Raw genomic sequence first — 21,741 nt, forward strand, 5'->3', positions numbered from 1 at the left:
GACATCTGGTGTCTGCAGTAGAATGCTATTGTGTGGTGCTGGAGCTACAGAGAGGGCTTGGGAACACACCAGGTGAAACTGAGAGGCTTGGAGAGGACCATAGGGTGACAAGATCCTGTCAAGGCTTGATCTCTCTCTCTCTTAAAATGAATAAATAAACTTTTTAAAAGGGTGAATTTATCCTTCAGTATACCAGGAAGTATATTGGACAGACCCAGGATCTGAAGACATAAGAATAAATCCCTCCGGATGTAGATTAATTGTAACAAGCTCTAACCTGATGACAGTGCTACAGATTCCCTTTATAAGAGGATTATTTATGAACTGCAACCATTTCATCCTAAATTCCAGATGAAGGAGATTTTAAAGACTCAACATCTCACCCACATAGAAATACATATCCGGGAGGTTGTAGGGGTCTCTTACTTTTTGCCTACACTAGCTCCAAGGACTAGGAGTCTCCTACCTTTAAATGCAATGCAGTCACTTTAGAGGATCGGGTATCTGTGTACGTCTTAGCAAAGGATCACCCACATTTATCAGTAGGTTTAAATAGTAAGTTGACATCATATCTTTCCTTTCAAGCAAATGTGAGTGAGAAACAAGACCAGACATAGGACATCAGGTTGTTTTCTCAGGGAATGAAGGACTAGAGAAGGATACGGAGGTTCAGAGAAAAGTGGTTTAGAGCCAAGTGGAAACCTCAGTGATGAAATAGTCTGTCAATGACCCAACCTAATCCTCTTGTTTTACTACAGAATTTACCTGTTACTGAGGAGCCCCTGCTGAAAGAAGATTCTGAAGCAGCCTGAGGCTCATCTGGCAAAACCAGTGTCACCACCCCAGGAACATTTTTAAGTCCTAAGCTACTTTCCCCTTATTGTCCCTATTGATCTTAGAGAGCAAAAAACAAAGTATTCCCTGGGGCCTTCCAAGACTGAGAATGTCTCTCAAGGGCTATAAAATCTCCTCATAGATTCTTATTGTTTTAGAAATGAGGGAGTATTGGGACCAGCAGTTGGTGTAATGGCTGAGAAAGATTTGGGTGTGGCCATCCCCCCTGGGGACTGATGTCTTGCTTTCTTTCTCTCTGTCTATCTGTCTTTCTGGCAAGTGCACACACCCCATATCAAAAACCTCTCCAAAAAATAAATAAAATAATATTAAGGCTTTTTAAATTTTAATTTATCATAGTTGGATACTTACTTCATTCCTGTCAAAAGTGATTTCAAATATTCACATTTATGAATTCCCCCAACTTAATCTTTCTCCCATCTCCTTATATAAAAAAAATTATTTCCTCCTCATTCAAAAATTGTTATGATTTGATCTAATCTCTCTCAAGTCCCTGTCGTTTAGGTATTTATTGAAATGTACTGAATTCACCCTTTCTTTCCTAGAATTGAGTTAATTATCTCCTTTTATGTCCAGTATAAACCTACTCTAATCCTAATATTTTTAAGTCCATTTCCTAATGGCCACTTGTTTTTCCTCTTTCTGCCCTCTTCCTCTATTACTGAATGCACATGTATGTATTTTCAACTCTCACTTATAAATTTTCAACTCTCACATAAATGCAGATTCTTTCCAAATCTATACCTAGCACTGATCCATGTCTTAAATTTCAGGATTATGTGATTTTGCTTGCTGATCATTTTCATCCCTAGAGCACAGGATTTCCCAAAATAAACGCATTCATAACTTTAAAAAGTAATGTTATGCTTTCCTTTCAATAGCCTAACTGGCCAATTTTTTAACTCTGTAACTCAGTTGATATGCAATCCATTTAGTAATATACAATAGGGAAATAGAAATAAGACATCACTATAAATTTACCATTTCAATGCTGTTAATATTGCTCCTTTCTATTTTCAACAGTTTTACCATTTCTGGCTCTCTCTTACTCCTCCATGGACTTCAGTAATACCTTTTTTTTTTTTTTGTGAGAGAGATTTTTGCTATTGAGTGCATGCATTCATCAGAGACACACAGAGAGAGAAAGTAAAAAATCATCCCCCAGAATCTCCCAGGGGAGATGGACATGCCACAGTTCCTTCTTCTCCATTTTCTCCTTGGAATTTTGGACATGAAACACACCTGGCATGAGTTTCAAGTCAGTGGATCCGTTACTCCAACTGGTGTCAGCCATGTGGTAGTCCAGCACTATAAGCACTATACCACTATACAACCTGCTGGCCCTACCCTAACTTTTTTTTTTTTTTTTGAAATTTTTGCTATAGGGTGCATGCACTCACCAGAGAGACAAAGAGAGACAAAGAAACAGAAAGTGAGAAATCACCCCCCTTTCCTAGGGGGAATAGTTTTGCCGCTATCCTTTCTCTTCCATTCTCCTTTCAGGATTTTGGGCATGCACACACATGAGCCTGGAGTGAGTTTTAAGCCACTGGATGTGAGGCTTGAACCATGGTTGAGTACATAGGAGCCCAGCAAATTAACCATTATGCCATCTGCTGGTCCCCACCCTAACTTTTTTATTCATAAAAAAATAAAATTGCTTGGGGCCAATAGGTAGCATGGTGATTAGGGTACTGGACTCCTACATGGCTGATTACAGTTCATGCCCCAGACTCATCAGCTTGAATATCACACTGGGTGCATGTGCATGCATGCCCAAAATTCCAGAGAAGAGTAAAGAAGAATCTGTGGTATTAGGACCAGCAGATGGTGTAATGGCTACGTTGCTGGACTCCCATGTAATCAACCGTGGTTCGAGTCCCAGACCCAGTGGCTTAAACTCATGCCAGGAGCATGTGTGCATGCCCAATATCGCAAGAGAATGGAGGAAAAGGATTGCAGCATGGCCATCCCCCCTAGGGGTTATTTCTTGCTTTCTGTCTCTCTGTCTCTGTCTGTCTTTCTGGCAAGCGCACGTACCCTATAGCAAAAACCTCTCCAAAAAAGAAAGAAAAAAGAAAAAAAAAAAAACTGTGGTATGACCATTCCGTCAAGGGATAACTTCTCAGTTTCCCTTTCTCTGTCTTTCTCTGGCAAGTGCATGTGCTCTGCAGCAGAAACCAAAAGTAAAATAAATAAATAAAATAACATCAGAATAACATTGTTTTTGACCAGCCCCAATGCACAGTAGTTAGGCACTTTGTGAAGAAAGCCAGGTCTTACATGGCTGCATTTTGAATTTCAGCACCAGTGACTTAAAAGTCACACACAGGATGAAATCCTGATGTGAAGGAAAAGTGGGGGAAAGAGATTGCAGCATGACCACATCCCATGGGGGTGGGAGGGCTTTCTCTCTCTCTTTCTTGCATGCATGTGTAGCCTTTGGCATTAAAAACTTCTTTTTAAATAAATAAATTGTTTCTCTTATTGAATTTTTTCCTGTTCTTTATTTCCCTTAGTTATTAATGATAAATGAGGTTTCTCTTATTCTTGTTAATTTCTTTAGAAAATATTACTGTAATAGTATTTGGCACTAACCAATTAGAATTAGATGTATGTTTTATTATATCTAGTTAAATTACTTTATTGTTCCATAAATTAAGTTTTATAAAGGCCTTATAAAAATTATAATCATGAGAAATTGAAAATGTATTTGCCAATAATTTGTAGGCTTGTATAATATATCTTGTGTATCCTTAAGCAGTTTTCATAACACCCAGATAATTTTTAGCATTCATGAAAGTATATCTTCCCCCTAACAGTCTTTTTTATTGACTAATTCTTAACCATTTCTGACACATGTAAAAAATTAAATTACTAGGATGTGTCAGACACAAAGTGCTTCAATCCATAACCCAGGGTTAGTACATATCATTTGGTCAAAGACACTGAAAAGTATTTTTTCTGTAAACAATAGTAAAATAGAGGACAGAAGAGAAGAAGAAAGGAAAGAAGCAGGAAACCAAAGAAGGAAGACAGGATGAGAAAAAACAAAAGTAGGAAAAGAGAAAAAAAAATAAGAAAGAATGAGTCCTCAAAGACAAATTTTAAAAATCTAAAAATGTCAAAAAAACTATTTTTAAAATTTTGTTGTATGGCAAACATGTTCATCAGAGAGAGACTGAGGAGAGGGAGAAGAGTGAAAAATCACCTCCTGGGGGGGAAGACCAAGCCACAATCCCATCTCCATTCTCCTTTTGGGATTTTGGGCACACATGCACACATACTCAGAGTGTTTTCTAAGCTACCAGGTCCAAGAGTTGAACCATGCAGTCAGCTATGTGGGTTCCAGCAATCTTAACCACCATGCTATGGACTGGCTTGCCAAATATTTTTTTAACATTTATATTTTAATTATTTTTTAAATTTACATACACTGAATGTCACCTCTTTGTGTATAATTCTTGAGATTTTACATAAGCATAGAATTATGTAACCACCACCCTAATGCAGATACAGAAGGGTTCCATCAACCTAGAACATTCCCTCAGGTTACCAATTTGTAGTCCACCTTCCCACTGGCCACCAGGCCCTCACAACTACTTATCTGTTCTCTAATCCTATGATTTTGGCTTACCTTGAATGTTACATAAATGGAATTATACACTATATAATCTTGTGAACCTAGATTCTTTCACTTAACATGAGATTTGAGATTTATCCATTTTATTGTTGAACAGTAAAGTATTAGGACAGGTTGATTTGTCACATTACTAAACTACTATCCTAGATGTCAAGGACACCAAAGTACACATAGATATTGGGGGTCTTTTCTATGGTTTAAAAATTAGAAGAGAAACAGCTTTAGACCCAAGATGATAAAAGAATAGGGAATGATACATCAAACTAAACAGGGAGTCTAAAACAGAACCTGGATATAGAATTGTAGTGGTTATATTGCACTAAAGTAAATTTAATCAATGTCTCCTGCTTCCTTCACTATGAGGTTAAAGTTCAGTTGGGAAGTTTGAAAGCAGCTTCCAAGTTCAATAAATCATACCACCTGGAACTGTGTGGAAGGAAGTGGGGGTGGGGGAGATGAAGTAACCTGAGTCCTAAAGAAGTTTGACTGTACCCTGGGGATAGAAAGATTAGTATACCACCTCTTTAAAGGAGTTGTAAGTATATAAGAGATAGGGAAGAGCTATCCTGCCATCTGGGGTCTGGTTACCCAGATCTGCTGCAGGGATTACAGAAACAAAAGCACCTCTGGATGGTTTGAGGGAAGGGAGGAGCTTCACAATGAGTGCCCAAGCTGTTTAAAGTTTTGGTCTAATCATGCCCAGAGTGTGACAGAAAAGCCACAAGCTGAAATGGAGAGTAGGGGCATCTCGTAATACATAATCCATCAAAAAGCAGGGCATCTACTGAGAACAAAAAGAGGCAAGGAAAACAAGGAATTGCCAACTGAAAGAGAGAGAGAAAAAAAGGGAATCAAAATTACTGGGCTAGAGGAGTGTGGGGGTCCAACTGAGGTAGCTGATGTCTTGCAGAGATTTGACTTTACATTCAACAATCTACATATAGACAGAGCTGAGGGGACTGTGGTTTGAGTTGTGGACCTGCAAGCTTGAAAATCACTCTAGGAGCATGTGCATGGTTGTCCAAAATCCCAGGAGGAGAATCAGCAGTATGGCCATCCCCACGGGTGAGGGGGTGATTTGTCACTTTCCCTCTCACTATCTCTTTCTGTCTCACTCCTGTACATGCAACCTATGGCAAAAACCTTTAAAAAAAAAAAAAAAAGATTGAACCTTAACAATGATAAGAACTCCTCTGGTTGTTCAGCTAACTTTGAGTTGATCTAGGCCTTATCTTGAAGATTCAAAAAGTGACTAAGTGATCCCTGTGACCTTAGTGCTATTAGCACCATGTGCTATCACACTGCTAATGGCAATTAGTCAAAACAAAGATAAGCAACAAAGTCCCTAAAGACTTAGCCTGGGGCACTCTCTGGGGCTCATTATCTACTCTGAAGAAAAGGTTAGAAGGGTTTGTGGTAGTGGTCAAACAGCACACAGGTCAGGACATGTAAGACAAGGCATCAGGGTCCCTGGGGTGTGTGAACACCAAACTACTGAGAGGTGGAGGGGGCCTGCTTCATGGACCATGAGAACAGGTCTGGATGCCAGGCATAGAGGGATTCTTCCAGTCCTGCTGCACTTCCAAAGTCATCATGGTTCTTCCTCTGGGCAGAACAATAGGCCCTTAACTAACCATGCATTCTCACTGAGGCTCCCCCTGGGACTCTGACAATGAGAGGCTGGACACCTGTGCTCACCTGTCCTGGACCCTACACTCACCCACTCCCCGAGAAGTGGCACAACCAAAGTAACATAAAGCATACAGCTGATGCAGTCCACTACAACAAAGTATGTGAGACTTTCTGGGAGAAACCAGGTGTGGTGAGTGAACTGCACAAAGGGAGAAGCAGGTTTGGGAATGGTCAGACTGAGGTGAGAGTGATAACAAATGAGAGAGTAGAAAGTGGGAAGATAAAACAAGAAAGAGAAGAGACTAGAGTAGGTGTGGAAGTTCCTGTCTCTGAGGCTAGGGAGAGCGAAAGGAGACAGGGAGAGAATTGTCCCTTCACAGGAAGTTATTTCAATGTTTAAAAAGTTGAGAAATAGGGACTGAGAGATCAGAATCGGGCAAGTGGAGAGACTAGAAAAGGATTATGGCCTTTGCAAAAGATGAGGAGATAAGAAGTTCTGAATCTGTGCAATGAACAAATTTTTTTTAAAGCAATTTCTTCAAAACTGCTCATGGAATTCAATGATTTTTTTCATGTGTAATGGACAGATGCTGTTGTTATAGAAATAAATAATAGAAAAGATAGTCTTCACCTTCAAGTGGTTCATAGTGTAGGAAGGCATGAAAATAGTTAAAATATCGTGCTAGTTTATGCTGTAGGGATGTGCAGTGGTCATATAAAAGTAGTAGAATAGGAAGTGATTTGTTTGAAAAGGAGATATATATCAAATGGTCTATGAAAGCTGGTCATATATGAGCTCCAGGAAAGGTAAATTGGTTCCTGAGATGGAAAATGGAACAATAGCAGATACAACTGCAGGTACAAAGGCAAGGGTTATGAAGCAGCAGTCAGTCTTTGGAATTGGGTAAAAGTCTAAGACTGAACAAAAGGAAAACTAGAGCTAAAGGACTCTAAAACTTAATACCCTACTTTAGAACTTGGAAGTCACTTGGAGCAAACTTTGCTGACCAAACTTATCACTAAAAAATATTCCAAAATTGTATGGTATAATTCTACACTTCTTGGTGGCCAAAACTTCAGACTGCAGGAATTTGAGAACGTTAAAAATTCCACGGTGATATTGTTCCTTCTCTGTGGGTTGACTTTTTTACCTTCCTTGCTTCAGTGATGTTTTGTTGGGGTCCTTGTCCCTGCATTGTCAGGGAAAACCTGAATTCAGGGAGAGTCCTCCGTTAAGACAGAGCATGACAAATAATCTGGATACAAGAACCAGCAGAATTGACTGTTCCTTGATAGTCCAAATACCTACAAAGATCTGAGTCTTCAAATGTGGGAAATTATGTAAATTTAGAACTTGTAACTTACCTAATTATTTCTCTTCCCTAGGTTATTTTAGTTCTCAGCCTCAGATGCTATGCTGGTTTTTGTTGTCGTTATTTTTATGCCCTTATATGCATAAGTATTTTGTCCTATCCATATTTTATGTGTCTGATTTGATCTCTTACTTTGTTAGATAATGTACCCCCTGTCTCCAGCAGATTGCTTGGTGCTCCACACCGAAACTCTCTTAATACATCCAGAGTTAACGTGGAGATAAATGGGGTTCTCTCAAGATGTTGATCTCCAATCATTGTCTTAGAAACAAGTCCACTCTCTTAGCCATTTCTTCCTACCCCAGTCTCTCATCTGTGGCCTGACTCCTGAGGAGTTGAAACTATGCATTTTCTCATTTAATCACATTCTGAAGTCATTCAAATACTGCAGCATTCATTTGCTACCAAACACCATATCTGGCATGTTTTCTTCAATACTGATTGGTAAATAACAGGGATAATGTTTCCAAGGGTCCTAATAGTCAGAACTAGGTCTGGACACAAATGTAAAGTGAACAGATTTGTTCATATATTCCCACTCAGTGTGGCTGCTTAGATCACTCCATTACACCTGCAGCAAATCTCCCTTATAATTAAATACCCTGTGTTTTGTATCTTTAGTCATCTCAGCTGTTTATCTTTCAGATGACAGGGAACTAATATGGAAATGAATAAAACTTCTGTCCTCTCCCCAAAAATGTCATTCTGTATTTGTAAATGTCTTCTGGAGATAATTATGTATCCATATTTTTTAAATCACATTATCAAGTGGAAGATTAACTTGTATTGGAGCAATCTGTCATATTTTAAGTCAAATTCGAATGACTTAATAGTAAGTATGATGATCATGTATATGATCTCTCACATTTCTTATGGGTATAAATAAGAAATATAGATGTGCCACATATTGAGGTCATGTTTGTGAATCTTGATAACTATGTCGGTATATGAGGAGATGGGAGTTTGTCTCTTTCCTTCTTTTTTTTTTGTCCAGAGACAACGTTGGTCTCAACCTCATGATCTCCCTGCCTCAGTCTTCCAAGTAAGTTGAATTATGGGCACTTACCACTGCACCTAGCCTGCAGTTTTATTTACATATATGAATAAATAAATGTGTGTGGGCGTGTGTGTGTGTGTGTGTGTGTATGTGTGTGTGTATTTCCATATTACTGAAATGGATCCTATTTCCCACTGTATAGCTACTTTGGTGGAAGAGAATTTATCAGCCTCCTCATTCCATCATGCCAGAAATAAATATCTACTTTTTAGTAATCCTCTTGGTATTCCTCTGTTGGATTGATGGTCTTTGTTGTATTTATTTTCCCTTTTCAGTTTGGAAATGATTAGACTTACATGTATAACTTTATATTTTAGGACATATATATTCAGAATTTTCTTTTAAAAATGCTTATAGTTAATTTACATCTCTATCTATCTATCTGTTTATTTGTTAGTATTTCAAATTCCGAACATTTACCAGTCAACTAGACCACAAACATTGCCCTGTTCTGCAACATTCTGTTTCATTCTGCTCCTTATATTTAGCCTTATTGTATGGCACCTATAATCACATTTGATGTTTTACTTTAGACATTATCACATTTACTTATATTTCCATTTATGGTTAGAATATGTTGTATCTAGTTTTAGATAACCATTTCTGTCTTGATAATAAAAAGGTTCTTGTGTTTTATCCTAGCATTAGAATAAGCTTGTCAATTTCTATAGAAAGGCTTGCTGGCTTTTTGTTAGGAATATTGTTTAAAGTACAGATTAATTTAGGAATAATTGATAATTTAATTACATTGAGTTTTCCAATCTACTACTAAGGAACATCTCTCCAATATTTAGAGGTTCTTTAATTCCTCAACATTGTTTTCAGTACATAAATTTTATAATATTTTTGTACATTATTTCTTTTTCACTATTTCGTTGTGGTTTGAAACTCATATTTCTTGCTTTGGATCTCTAATTTAATTCCATTTGGCCAAATATACTTTGTATGATTTAAATAATTTAAATTTATTAATTTTTTTTCTCTTCAAGCCTATAGTTTGTCATATAGAACATCCCGTGTGTGTTTGATAAGAATTTGTAGTCTTGTGATGTTGTGTAGAATATTCTATAAATGTAATTTAGGGTTCATAATGTTTTTCAAGACTTCCATTTCCTTGCTGATTTTTCTGTCTAATTTTTAATCAAATGTTGAGATTAGGATATTGAAATTGCTAAATATCTTTACCTGACCCTCTTCTTTTTTTATCAATAGTCTTATCTACTCTCTTGACTTCACCTAAACTCTATAAACTGATAAATCATATCCCTCAAACCATTTTATATTTATCTCACCCTGTACATCTTTATTTGGCTGTTCTATACATCTTAAATTCAAATAATTCAAAACAGATTTTACTAGATGTACCTTTAAAAAAAATACTTTTCTTTTAACTGGTAAATAACTTTTCAATTATTTTTCCATTTTTATATCCATTTATTAATTTTTTTACATTTTAAAAATTTACATATACTCACATACATCTTTTCAGGATACAAACGTAATTTTCCCTGCGTGTGTATGTGTATGTTTGCATGGGCAAGAGAGGTGAGGCAGGTCTGTTTCAGAAAAGATCATGTCACAGGATTAAGACAATCTCTCTAATTAGTTTTCAGGTTCCAGAGTTCTAAGTGGGATCTTGAACCATGTCAGCACTCCCCACCCTGGCAGCTTCCAACAGCAGCACCTCAATGGCCCCCACCTTCCTGCTGGTGGGCATGCCAGGCCTGTCAGCTACTCCCTCCTGGTGGACGATACTCCTCATCACTGTCTACCTTTTCTCTGCCCTGGGCAATGGTATCATCCTCTGGATTATTGCCTTGGAGCCCACCCTGCACCGCCCAATGCACTTCTTCCTCTTCCTGCTCAGTGTGTCTGACGTTGGTTTGGCCACATCCCTGATGCCCACCCTGCTAGGTCTTGCTCTTGCTGATGCTCACGCTGTCCCTGCCTCAGCCTGTCTCCTGCAGATGTTCTTTGTCCATATTTTTTCTGTCATGGAGTCCTCTGTTTTGCTTGCCATGGCCTTCGATCGGACACTGGCCATCTGCCGCCCTCTCCGCTACTCAGCACTCCTCACGAATGGTGCCATTAGCAAGATAGGCCTAGCTATTGCTTTCCGGTGCCTGGGTCTTCATCTGCCCCTGCCATTCCTCCTGGCCCACATGCCCTACTGTCACCCACAGATCTTAACCCATTCTTATTGCCTGCATCCAGATATGGCCCGTCTGGCCTGCCCAGGAGCTTGGGGTGCAGGCTACAGCCTCTTTGTGGTCTTGTCAGCCATGGGATTAGATCCCCTGCTCATTTTCTTTTCCTATGGCCTAATAGTCAGGGTGTTGAAAGGGGTGGGATCCAGTGAGGATCGCTGGAAGGCTGGTCAAACCTGTGCCGCTCACCTTTCTGCTGTACTCCTCTTCTACATACCTATGATTTTCTTGGCCCTCATTACTCGTCTGAAGTTGCCAATCCCACAGCAAGCCCATACTCTTCTGTCCTATATCCACTTCCTGCTTCCTCCATTGATAAACCCTATTCTCTACAGTGTCAAGATGAAAGAGATTAGAGAGAAGATACTCAAGAGATTGCAGCCCAGGAAGGTGGGTTGTACTCAGTGAGGAAGTCCCTCCACATTTGGTAGCACAGGGCCCCTAATATGAAGTTTTCTCTTACTGAGAATTCAGTCCATCATGTGTGAAATGGTCATTCAGGTACATGCATGGACACGGGTACCTGTTCCTAGAAGTGTACATGTGTATAACAACGAAAGTTTCCAAGCCCCAGGGAATGGAAGTGACCCATCTCCTGTTACACATATATCAACAGCATAGAAAAGGCCAGAATCCAGGTCTTCTCACCACCATTGAAGTTGATGACTATTGTTTTGTTGCTAGTCCCCCCTCTTCACACACCTCTGTATCTACATCTAAATAGCAGAGGAAACTGGAGGAGTCTTTTGTTATATGACAAAATACAGAAGACATAAACATTCTTCATGGCTAGATGGAGAATCTTTCACCAGTTCTGGGCCCTCATCAGAAGCAAGAGTCCTGATTGATCCTTAGGGATTAAATACATGAGGATGATACAAGTAAGTCTCTCATTTAGTAAATAAATACAGTGTTTTAAATACATTTAATCTTGCATATGGTTTATGAAATTACTGGCCTCAAATTTTTACTTCCTTATAGTAGTATTTATTATCCATTTATACCTACATCATGAAGGTTAGAGTGGACAGCGTGGATTTCTCTTAGCTTTGACTTTGGGCTTCACATTACACTCCGGTCAATGGGGTCATCAGGATTTGTTTTGATCAATAGGATGTGATTAAATGTGATAAAAGGAGGAGCTTAACTGTGATTTTGCAATGGGGTTTGATTTCTTGTGGTATAAATAGAACTTCTCTAGAAAGTTCTGTCCCTTCAACCTGGTCCCCAGAATGAGATACATAGTGCAGAGCTGAGCCAAATCCATAGCCTAGCACAAGTCCTTACTGCTGGAGACCTGAAACATAGTCACCAAATCAAATCATCCTAGATCAAGAGGACTTCTGTCAGTGTAATGACCAGTGACCACTGCAACAGATGTTGTAGTAGTAAGCAACCAAGGCCATATGGTACTATGTAGTCGAAGTAGAATAACACAAGGTAATTGCAGTTTCATTCTAGAAATATGGTTGATTTCCTAATTTTTTTCTTTTTGTCAATACAATTGTTTATTTCATCTTGTTTATTTCTCTAAAGAAAGAGATAGGTACCCTTGATAGGATCTTGCCTTGCTGCAATCCTTCCCCCAGCTTCCAAGTCAGCTAAGATGATGGGCACAGAAGGCACTCCCAGCATGTCGAGGTCAACACAGTATCTGAACCTGGGCTTCCTATGAGCCTCTAGTATCATGAAGTGGTGCCCTAGCACTAGTGCCACCACAGCTGGGCCTCAGTATGATCATTAATACTCACATATTAGGACTTGTTTGGTTGTAGCACTTTAGTTGAAAACCACTCTCTATGTCTTTCTGCATCTGACTTTCCTTTTGATGGATATCCCTTAAGTCAGTTGGTATAGTGATCATTCATGCAAATGACTACATAATATATCATGCTATGGGTGGACTGTATTTTATTCAAGTGTTTTCAATTAATGGGCTCTTAGAGTTGTCATCAGTTTTAGGTCATTCCAAACAATGCTGTAATAAACAGTCTTAGACATCTGTTTATGTGGACTTGTGCTATTATTTTTATAAGCCTGATCTCTTATTACGGCTCATTTTAAAGAATTGTACACTTAAAATTTCAATATGCAGTAGTAGATTCCCATATCAATGTATATTTTTTTTAAAGAGGAAGTTATTCTGTAGGGCATGTGTGCTTGTCGGAGAGACAGAGACAGAAAGTGAAAACTCCCTCTCCAAGGGAGATGGCCATGCCACAGTCCCTTCTTGGGATTTTGAACATGCACACACATATGCCTGGCATGAGTTTTAAGCCACTGGGTCTAGGACTCAAACCGCAGTCAACTATGTGGGCATCCAGAGACATAACCATTACATTATCTGCTGGTCTCAATTAATGCATATTTCTTTCATAAAAGAGTCCCTTTCTTTTGCATCCCCACCAAAATTGACTACTTGGTTGTTGACTATTTTTTTGAATTATTCATTTATTTTATTAGTAGTAATTATCTCATTTTACTTTATTTTGAATTTCCCTAATAGTAAGAATTATCTATTGATTAATATGTTTCTTTTCCATAAGTAGCCTAGTCAAATAAACTTTATCCACTTTTTTTTCTATTGGATCACATACATTTTAAACATAAATCTGTAAGAAATCTAAGTTTTATTCCTTTCCAATCTAGTATTTGTCTTTAGTATTATTTGGCAACCAACTCTCAGACAAACATGTATAGTTGTATATAATCAAATCCACTTTGTTTTTCTTTATAATTTTCATATTTATATTAAACTTTAGAAAGGGTATCTTTGGGTGTTCCAGTGGTACAGAGTTTAAAGCTGATTTAACTCCTGTATCTGGGGCTTGAAAAACATGATGGGCATGTGTGCGTGCACACCCAAAATCCCAAAAGGAGAATGGAAGAAATTGTGATAATCTGCTAATTCTAGAATCATCTTATTAAATGCATTCTCTTTTTCTCACTTAAATATAATACTATGTATATTATATTTTAAAGGATATGTGCATGTTTGTAGAGTCTTTTTTTTTTGGTAGAACTCTTCTGTATGGGTGATGACTTAGCACTGATCTATTAGAGCAGCTTCATGGTGTGATTTAGCTAATAGTTGGTATAAAGGAATTACCTTCTCACAAAACAGAAGCTTTGTATTTCCAAAGGGAATTACCCTCTGTTTATAGATTAAATCTAAGAGAATAAACATTAACCATAATAAGTTGTTCCATCCAAGAATATACAGAAAGTGAAAACTCCCTCTCCAAGGGAGATGGCCATGCCACAGTCCCTTCTTGGGATTTTGAACATGCACACACATATGCCTGGCATGAGTTTTAAGCCACTGGGTCTAGGACTCAAACCGCAGTCAACTATGTGGGCATCCAGAGACATAACCATTACATTATCTGCTGGTCTCAATTAATGCATATTTCTTTCATAAAAGAGTCCCTTTCTTTTGCATCCCCACCAAAATTGACTACTTGGTTGTTGACTATTTTTTTGAATTATTCATTTATTTTATTAGTAGTAATTATCTCATTTTACTTTATTTTGAATTTCCCTAATAGTAAGAATTATCTATTGATTAATATGTTTCTTTTCCATAAGTAGCCTAGTCAAATAAACTTTATCCACTTTTTTTTCTATTGGATCACATACATTTTAAACATAAATCTGTAAGAAATCTAAGTTTTATTCCTTTCCAATCTAGTATTTGTCTTTAGTATTATTTGGCAACCAACTCTCAGACAAACATGTATAGTTGTATATAATCAAATCCACTTTGTTTTTCTTTATAATTTTCATATTTATATTAAACTTTAGAAAGGGTATCTTTGGGTGTTCCAGTGGTACAGAGTTTAAAGCTGATTTAACTCCTGTATCTGGGGCTTGAAAAACATGATGGGCATGTGTGCGTGCACACCCAAAATCCCAAAAGGAGAATGGAAGAAATTGTGATAATCTGCTAATTCTAGAATCATCTTATTAAATGCATTCTCTTTTTCTCACTTAAATATAATACTATGTATATTATATTTTAAAGGATATGTGCATGTTTGTAGAGTCTTTTTTTTTTGGTAGAACTCTTCTGTATGGGTGATGACTTAGCACTGATCTATTAGAGCAGCTTCATGGTGTGATTTAGCTAATAGTTGGTATAAAGGAATTACCTTCTCACAAAACAGAAGCTTTGTATTTCCAAAGGGAATTACCCTCTGTTTATAGATTAAATCTAAGAGAATAAACATTAACCATAATAAGTTGTTCCATCCAAGAATATAAGTGTTTCATTCATTATCAGCTTTTAAAATATTTTAAATGAAATTATTCACTCAGGTTACATTTATTTATATGAATTATATGAATGTGTGGTATTTGTTGCTATTATAACAAAAATAATCTCTTGCATTAATATTTCTTACAAATTTGCCACATATATTACATGTTTGAATTTTTTTAATGTGTAGCATATATAAATCAATATTCTCTAATTTTATACAAACTATCTGTTTATTTTTTATGTGAATCACCGGAATCTCCAAAGTAATTATGAAAGATAATAATAAAAGTGAATATTCAAATCTTGCTTTTGATTTCAGGTAAATGATGTATTTTACCTATTGGGTTGTCAGGGAAGTCACTTTTGCACAGAAAAAACATAGAAAAACATGTCATGTCTTTTTGAATGACTCAATATTAAAAATACGGCTGGCTCAAGCCAGTGGATGGCATAGAGGTTAAGGCAACTGGACCTCACATAGCCAAAGGAGCCACTGGAGTCCTAGACCCAGAGGCTTGAAAAACCACACCAGGTACATGCGCATGCGTGCTCAAAGTCCCAAGAGGAGAATGGAGGAGACTCCAGCAAACATACACATCCTACTCAAACTAATATATGTATAAACTAGTATGTGTGTATGGCTATACGTGTGTATATATACATACATATCCATAAATATACATATACACACACACGTATAAATGATAGCCCATTAGATCTTTGGGAAATGTTATAATATTTAAATAGCTAATTTACCTATTAAATCTACTTCATTTTCAATAGACTTACCTGCTTAATCTTATCAAATGCTTTTTCAGCATCCACTCATTACTTCATAGTTGTCTGTTTTAATGCGCTAATAAACTTTTTATATTGAGACATCCTTATTTTCTTGTGATTATACAAGAATGCATTTTAAATAAAAGGTAGAAAATTGAACTTATTTAGTGTCAATAATAGAATAAAAAACAATGTTTTATTTGGGTGCATTTCAGGAACACACAATACTGATATCCTCATATTATAAGAAGCTTCTTTGCAAGTTATATATTACCTTATTAAATTATTGTAAGTACATGGTTTAATGTCTCCATTTCACATATGAGGATACTGAAGCTGAGAAATTAAGAACACCTCAAATCTACAATATTATTTGTGGAGACTGCATTTATTTGTACATTTGCCTTAATAAAAGTCTTTGCCCCTTTAAAAACGCTAGATAGGGAAGCAGTTCCTCTTGAAACAACAGTGATGAGGTCTCTGAGATCCCTGCCTGTCAGTGGTAAACACCGAACCAAATGCAGCACCCTAGCAACCTTCTCGTGTTTCTAACAGTGCTAAATCAGGGTAGAGAATGCTCTTTCACAGCAGGTCTTCAAATACTATCTCCTAGCTTTCACTCTCTGTTAGCCATAAGCTAAATTACACCAATTGTGTCAAAACCTTCAAGGGAGGGTCAGCAGGTGGTGTAATGGTTAAGACACTGGACTCCCACATGACCTACTGTTGTTCTTGTTCTGGACCCAGCAGCTTGAAAAATCACACTGGGCACATGTGCATGTGTGTCCAAAATCCTCAGAAGAGAATGAAGGAGAAAGGATTGTGGTGTGGTCATCACCCCTGGATAGTGATTTCTCACTTCCTCTCTCTCTCTGCCTCTCTCTATCTCTCCAGAGAGCTCACACGCCTTACAGCAACAATCTCTATTAAATAAATAAATAAATAAATATCCTTCTAAAGTGTAGTGGTTGCTATTACTACCACTGGCCAGTGGAGGGCACTACTCTTTCTTTGTAACCTTGCCTGAAACATTTAGATAAAACATTCTTTTTAAAAGCATACAGGGAATGAAAGTATTAGCAAGGACATTACAATTGTAAATAAAATGTGACAGTTAAAACATAGCAAGTGAATGACACTACAGAACAGAAAAATCTTTGCAAACCCCATATCTCTGGGTTAGTCCAATTGCTAAACAAAGCTTTCCATCATAACAGCCAGAATTTGATTGTGTGTGTGATTGTGTATGTGTGCGTCTGTGTGTGTATGTGTGTGTGTGTGTGCGTGCGAGAGAGAGAGACAAAAACATAGAAACAAAGAGACACATAGAAAGTAATTTCCTCAAGAACACACAGCCAGGAAATAGAACTGAGATCAGAGAACTTGAGCCTGCCTCAGTCCTTATTTCTCCACTTATCTTTTCTCCTTCCTGGCAGGAATTAGCTATCCCAGCAGAGGAGTTTAAAGGACTGTAATCTCTGATGGATCTTATTCTTTGTTCTGAGTTACCTTCTAAATCCTCAGTCTGGAGTTACGTTATATCTTACTGTCAAGGAATAATCCTGGGTCCTGGTTCCCTAAATAAGAATGACATTGACCTAGTGGCTCCTAAAGGTTCCTTGCTGACCCTTATTTTTTCTAGCTCTTTGGTCTAGTCCTGTGTACAATACAGGAAGTGGAAGGTGGGTCCAGAAAGGTGCAGACATTAAAGGTGTGTGTATGCTGCAGTAGTGCAGATTCTGTGCTGTGGCTTGAGAGTCACTATTGACCAACAGTATTATGGGTTGCCCTAAATTTATAGGGCAGCATCCAAGGAAAGAATCTCTATGTCTCACAAAGGCTCTCGAAGTTCCTGTGATGTTAACTTCTTCCCTTAAGGTACAGAACTACTTTTAGATAATAACTGCTCTGATTCACCCAAGAATCTTCATTCAGAAACACCTGAGGGACTAGTCTCAGAATTTATTACATATTGACTGTTCTTTGTGGCTTTGGTGCAAGGTCTCCTCTTCCTCAAAATTTCTGAAATTATTATTTGTTCTCTAATATTTACTATATATCCTTTTAAGTCAACCATTTACCAGATGATATCTCTTTTTCTTTATACTATAATTTTAGTTCAAATCCATGCACCTCTACTAAACATAAACTATGGGTAAGGTACTTTTTTTGTCAGGTGACTTAATGGTTGAGTAATCCACAGCTCTTGCTCTGTAGAATGTCACAGTATAGTTGATGAGAGAGACATTCACATAATGTCAGAAATGCATGTGAACCTTCAGTCATTAAGCCCCAAGCACTCATCCCTTATGTTTACTGTGAAGCTGCCAAGTGCCAAAGCCCTTTCATTCCACCCTTTCCCCAAATCAACTCCCTCTCCCTAGTTACGTTAGCGAATGACCTAATCTCTCTAGTTCTCCCTTTGATATTTTCCCAGGTGTCCTACAAACACTGATGTATATGCCAATTACTTTAGATCTTGCTGAAATGCAGATTAAAAACTTTTAAAACAACAACATACACGCAATTTTAAAAAGAGGCCAGGTCAAGTTAAGTAGTATATTCTATTGCTCATTAGACTACAGTGAAGGAAGCCACATAGCCAATGAGGAATTCAGTTCTCCAGATTAGCCTGAGAACACACCAAATGCACATATGGGCACCCAATATCCTGAGGAGCTGGAAATCAGAGTAGAGTGGATTGTGGTGTGATAAGATCATATGGAAGGTGCTTTCTCTCTCTCTCTCTCTTTCTCTCTCTCTCTCTCTCTCTCTCTCTCTCTCTCTCTCCCTTCCTTCTTCCTCCGTGCATGTACCTTCTACCATTAAACAAAGGAAGGAGCAGATGGTGGTACAGCAGTATAATGGGACACTCTGCAAGGCTGACTCAAGTGGGAAGGTTCCAGGTTTGTGTCTAGAAACCTCCCTGAGTATGCCAAGTGCATGCATACCCGTGACTTGGGGCTGAAGCTGAGAGTGAATTATGGCATTGTGGTGCTTGCTGTCTCTCTGTCTCTCTCCCTCTCTCTGTCTTTCTAACTCATGGAGAAAAGGAAGAAATGTTTTTAAAAATCCAGACTGTGACTGAACAGGATTGCAGCAAGACATGAGATATGCAATTTAAACACTTTCTAGGTGAAGTAATTTCTGCCAGTCAGTGGATTACACTTTGAATAGCAAAGTAAAGAACATATTTATACAAACTCAGTCATATTGTAAAGTGTTTAATGTAAATTGCAGTGAGATTTCAAAAAAAATAAAAGGCAAACATAGACATGTTAAATGGTTTTAGAATCTTCAGGGTTCTCCCAGTCGTAGTTCGATCTACTTTCCCTAGATTCTTCTTAGAAGGTTCTCAGGATTCTTACTCTTCTCTCATGTCTCTGAGGATAGATCACCAAAACAACAACAAAAGGAAGCATACAGTGTATACAAAATATTAGCCTCTTCTTCAAAAGCAGGGAAAGCTATGGTGTATGAGTTACTTAATAGTATTAATGATTAATGAACTGAAGCCAATTTGAAGACTATGAAGTAAATGGAATCATATCCTATTTGGATGAAACACAGTTCTGCTCCTAAGACTCTTTAGAGAAATAGAAAATTCTCCTTTGCCCCATCATTTAGGCTTTAAACCTAGTTTTTCTAGGACTTTCACTCTAATCTGCCGAGTTTTCACACAATACACAATGGGATTCATCAGGGGTGGTACCAGCAAGAATGCATCTGCTATCAGAATCATAGCTAAAGGGGATTTATGCTTGCCAAAGCGATGCATGGTGGCCAATGTGATGATGGGCACATAGAAGATGAGCACGGCACAGATGTGAGAAACACATGTATTCAGAGCTTTGAGCCTCTCCCCATGGGATGCAATACCCAATACAGTCTTCAAGATGAACACATAGGAAATGGCAATGAACACACTGTCTGACATCATGCAAAGTGCAACAAACAGACCGTAGTAAAAATTAACCCTGTTGTCAGAACAGGCTAACTTCATGATATCCTGGTGGAAGCAGTAGGAGTGGGATAATAGGCGTTTATTACAGTATCTGAGTCTCTTTAAAGTAAAAGGAAGAGGAAGTACTAGGAGAATGCTTTTAATAGCAAATGCCAGTCCAATTTGCACAACTCTGGTGCTGGTTAGGATGGCATTGTATCTCAGGGGGTTGCGGATAGCTATCAAACGATCAAAAGACATGATCAAGAGCACTGAAGACTCCATATCTGTGAATCCATGAATGAAAAATTCCTGGGCAATGCATGCATCAGCAGAAATCCCCATGATGTTGAATAAGAAAATCCTTAGCATAGTGGGGAGGGAGGAGAAAGACAGGCCCAAGTCAGATAGGGCCAACATAGAAAGAAAATAGTACATGGGCTCATGGAGGGAAGATTCTGATCTGATAACAAATAGGATGGTGCAGTTGCCCAGAATGGCCACAAGGTACATGAGGCAGATGGGGATGGAGATCCAAATGTGCACACGCTCGAGCCCTGGAATCCCAATCAATAGGAATGTAGAAATTTCAACTTCTGAGGTATTGGGAAGAAACATCATAAACAGGTCTCTCATTCATCTGCTCCTGGGTCTAAAGTAACAACAGACAGAAATAATCTCAGTTGTATTTGCTGAATACTACTACTTTCCGTTGTTGAATAAATTGAATATAACTCAATCTTAGGTGCCAAAAATATAATGTAAATTTTTACATATATAAAAAAATGTAGAGTTCATTTAACTAAGTTCTTTGTAGTACTCATAAAAGAAATATATAATTTATATATATTTATATAATTCTTCAAATCTATCCTTATTTTCTGATATATTTCTAAATAACTCCATAACAAGGAGGTAACAATGTGTTTTACTACTTTTCTTTAATTTTTTTGTTATTATTGTTTATAGATTTAATTACTGTACATCATTTAAATTGTAAAGACAATTTACCCAGCATGAAATATACCTCAGACCAGTCCAGCTGAGAATACTATACATGTTATCATCAACAGGTAATAAACCATTTCTGTGTCCCACAAATGTCTTACCTCTCAATTTTTTCCTCCCAAATTTCCTTCCCTACATTCTTCCTCCCTCCCACTCTCCTTCTACTTTATCCCCAGTTTTTTTTTAACCACCATATTTTGAAATTTATACATCAGGTAAACTAAATGGAATATATTACAGTCTGAAAGAGCTCTAATGTCATGGATGTGAACAATAATTATGCATCACATAACCCAGAGATATCATAGTAGCACGAGTTAAAAAAGAACTAAATTTTATATTATCATTCTCAGTACATGTGTGTGAAAACATAAATTTGAGCTATCACATAGGTTGTTAAACTGCAGCATAGAATCTATTTTGGCCCTCAGTCTGTTTTGGTACAATCTATAGGTTTTTCATTTTTTTTTTTTGAGAGGTTTTTGCTATAGGGCATGTGCACATATCAGAAATACAGAGAGAGACAGAGAGACAGAAAGCGAGAAATCACCCCCCAGGGGAGATGGCCATGCCACAATCCTTTCTCCTCCATTCTCCTCTCAGGGTCTTGGAAACACACACACATGCACCCAGCATGAGTGTTAGCCACGGGGTCCAGGACTCAAACCACAGTCAACTACATGGGAGTCCAACGACATAGCCTTTACGCCAACTGCTGGTCCCAGGTTTTTCAAATATTTTTAAAGGAGAAAAAAAAAGTGTATGCCATAGAGATTGTGTGTGCTTGAAAATTATAAAATGTTAACTTTCTTGACACAGGAAGAGTTGATTAACCTCCAGACTAGAAAAGTATGTGAGCAAACACACACACACACACACACACACACACACAATCATAGTATGAATGACTACAGTGGGAGTGGAGTATGGATCAAAAGGAACTTCAAATTTAAGAGTAAATGTTTTCTCTAGGACAAAAAAA

At 37.7% G+C, this 21,741-nt stretch overlaps 2 protein-coding genes across 2 annotated transcripts; one reads left to right on the forward strand and one right to left on the reverse strand.

The window, feature by feature from the left end:
- Positions 1 to 10,203: 10,203 nt before the first annotated feature.
- OR51S1 (olfactory receptor family 51 subfamily S member 1) lies at positions 10,204 to 11,175 on the forward strand. Its single transcript, XM_006166453.1, has one exon. The coding sequence runs from the start codon at positions 10,204 to 10,206 to the stop codon at positions 11,173 to 11,175; it is 972 nt and encodes a 323-aa protein (XP_006166515.1).
- Positions 11,176 to 19,427: 8,252 nt separating this feature from the next.
- LOC102486456 (olfactory receptor 51A7) lies at positions 19,428 to 20,372 on the reverse strand. Its single transcript, XM_006166470.2, has one exon. It carries the CDS (start codon positions 20,370 to 20,372, stop codon positions 19,428 to 19,430), a length of 945 nt encoding a protein of 314 aa, XP_006166532.2.
- Between the last annotated feature and the right edge of the window lie 1,369 nt (positions 20,373 to 21,741).

This window comes from Tupaia chinensis, unplaced genomic scaffold (genome assembly GCF_000334495.1).
Source record: "Tupaia chinensis unplaced genomic scaffold, TupChi_1.0 Scaffold144260_1, whole genome shotgun sequence".
Classification (NCBI taxonomy): Eukaryota; Metazoa; Chordata; class Mammalia; order Scandentia; family Tupaiidae; genus Tupaia; species Tupaia belangeri.

Bases quoted from the DNA above. Each gene is read 5' to 3' on its own strand.
- OR51S1 (XM_006166453.1), top strand. From the start codon at position 10,204: ATGTCAGCACTCCCCACCCTGGCAGCTTCCAACAGCAGCACCTCAATG.
- LOC102486456 (XM_006166470.2), bottom strand. From the start codon at position 20,372: ATGATGTTTCTTCCCAATACCTCAGAAGTTGAAATTTCTACATTCCTA.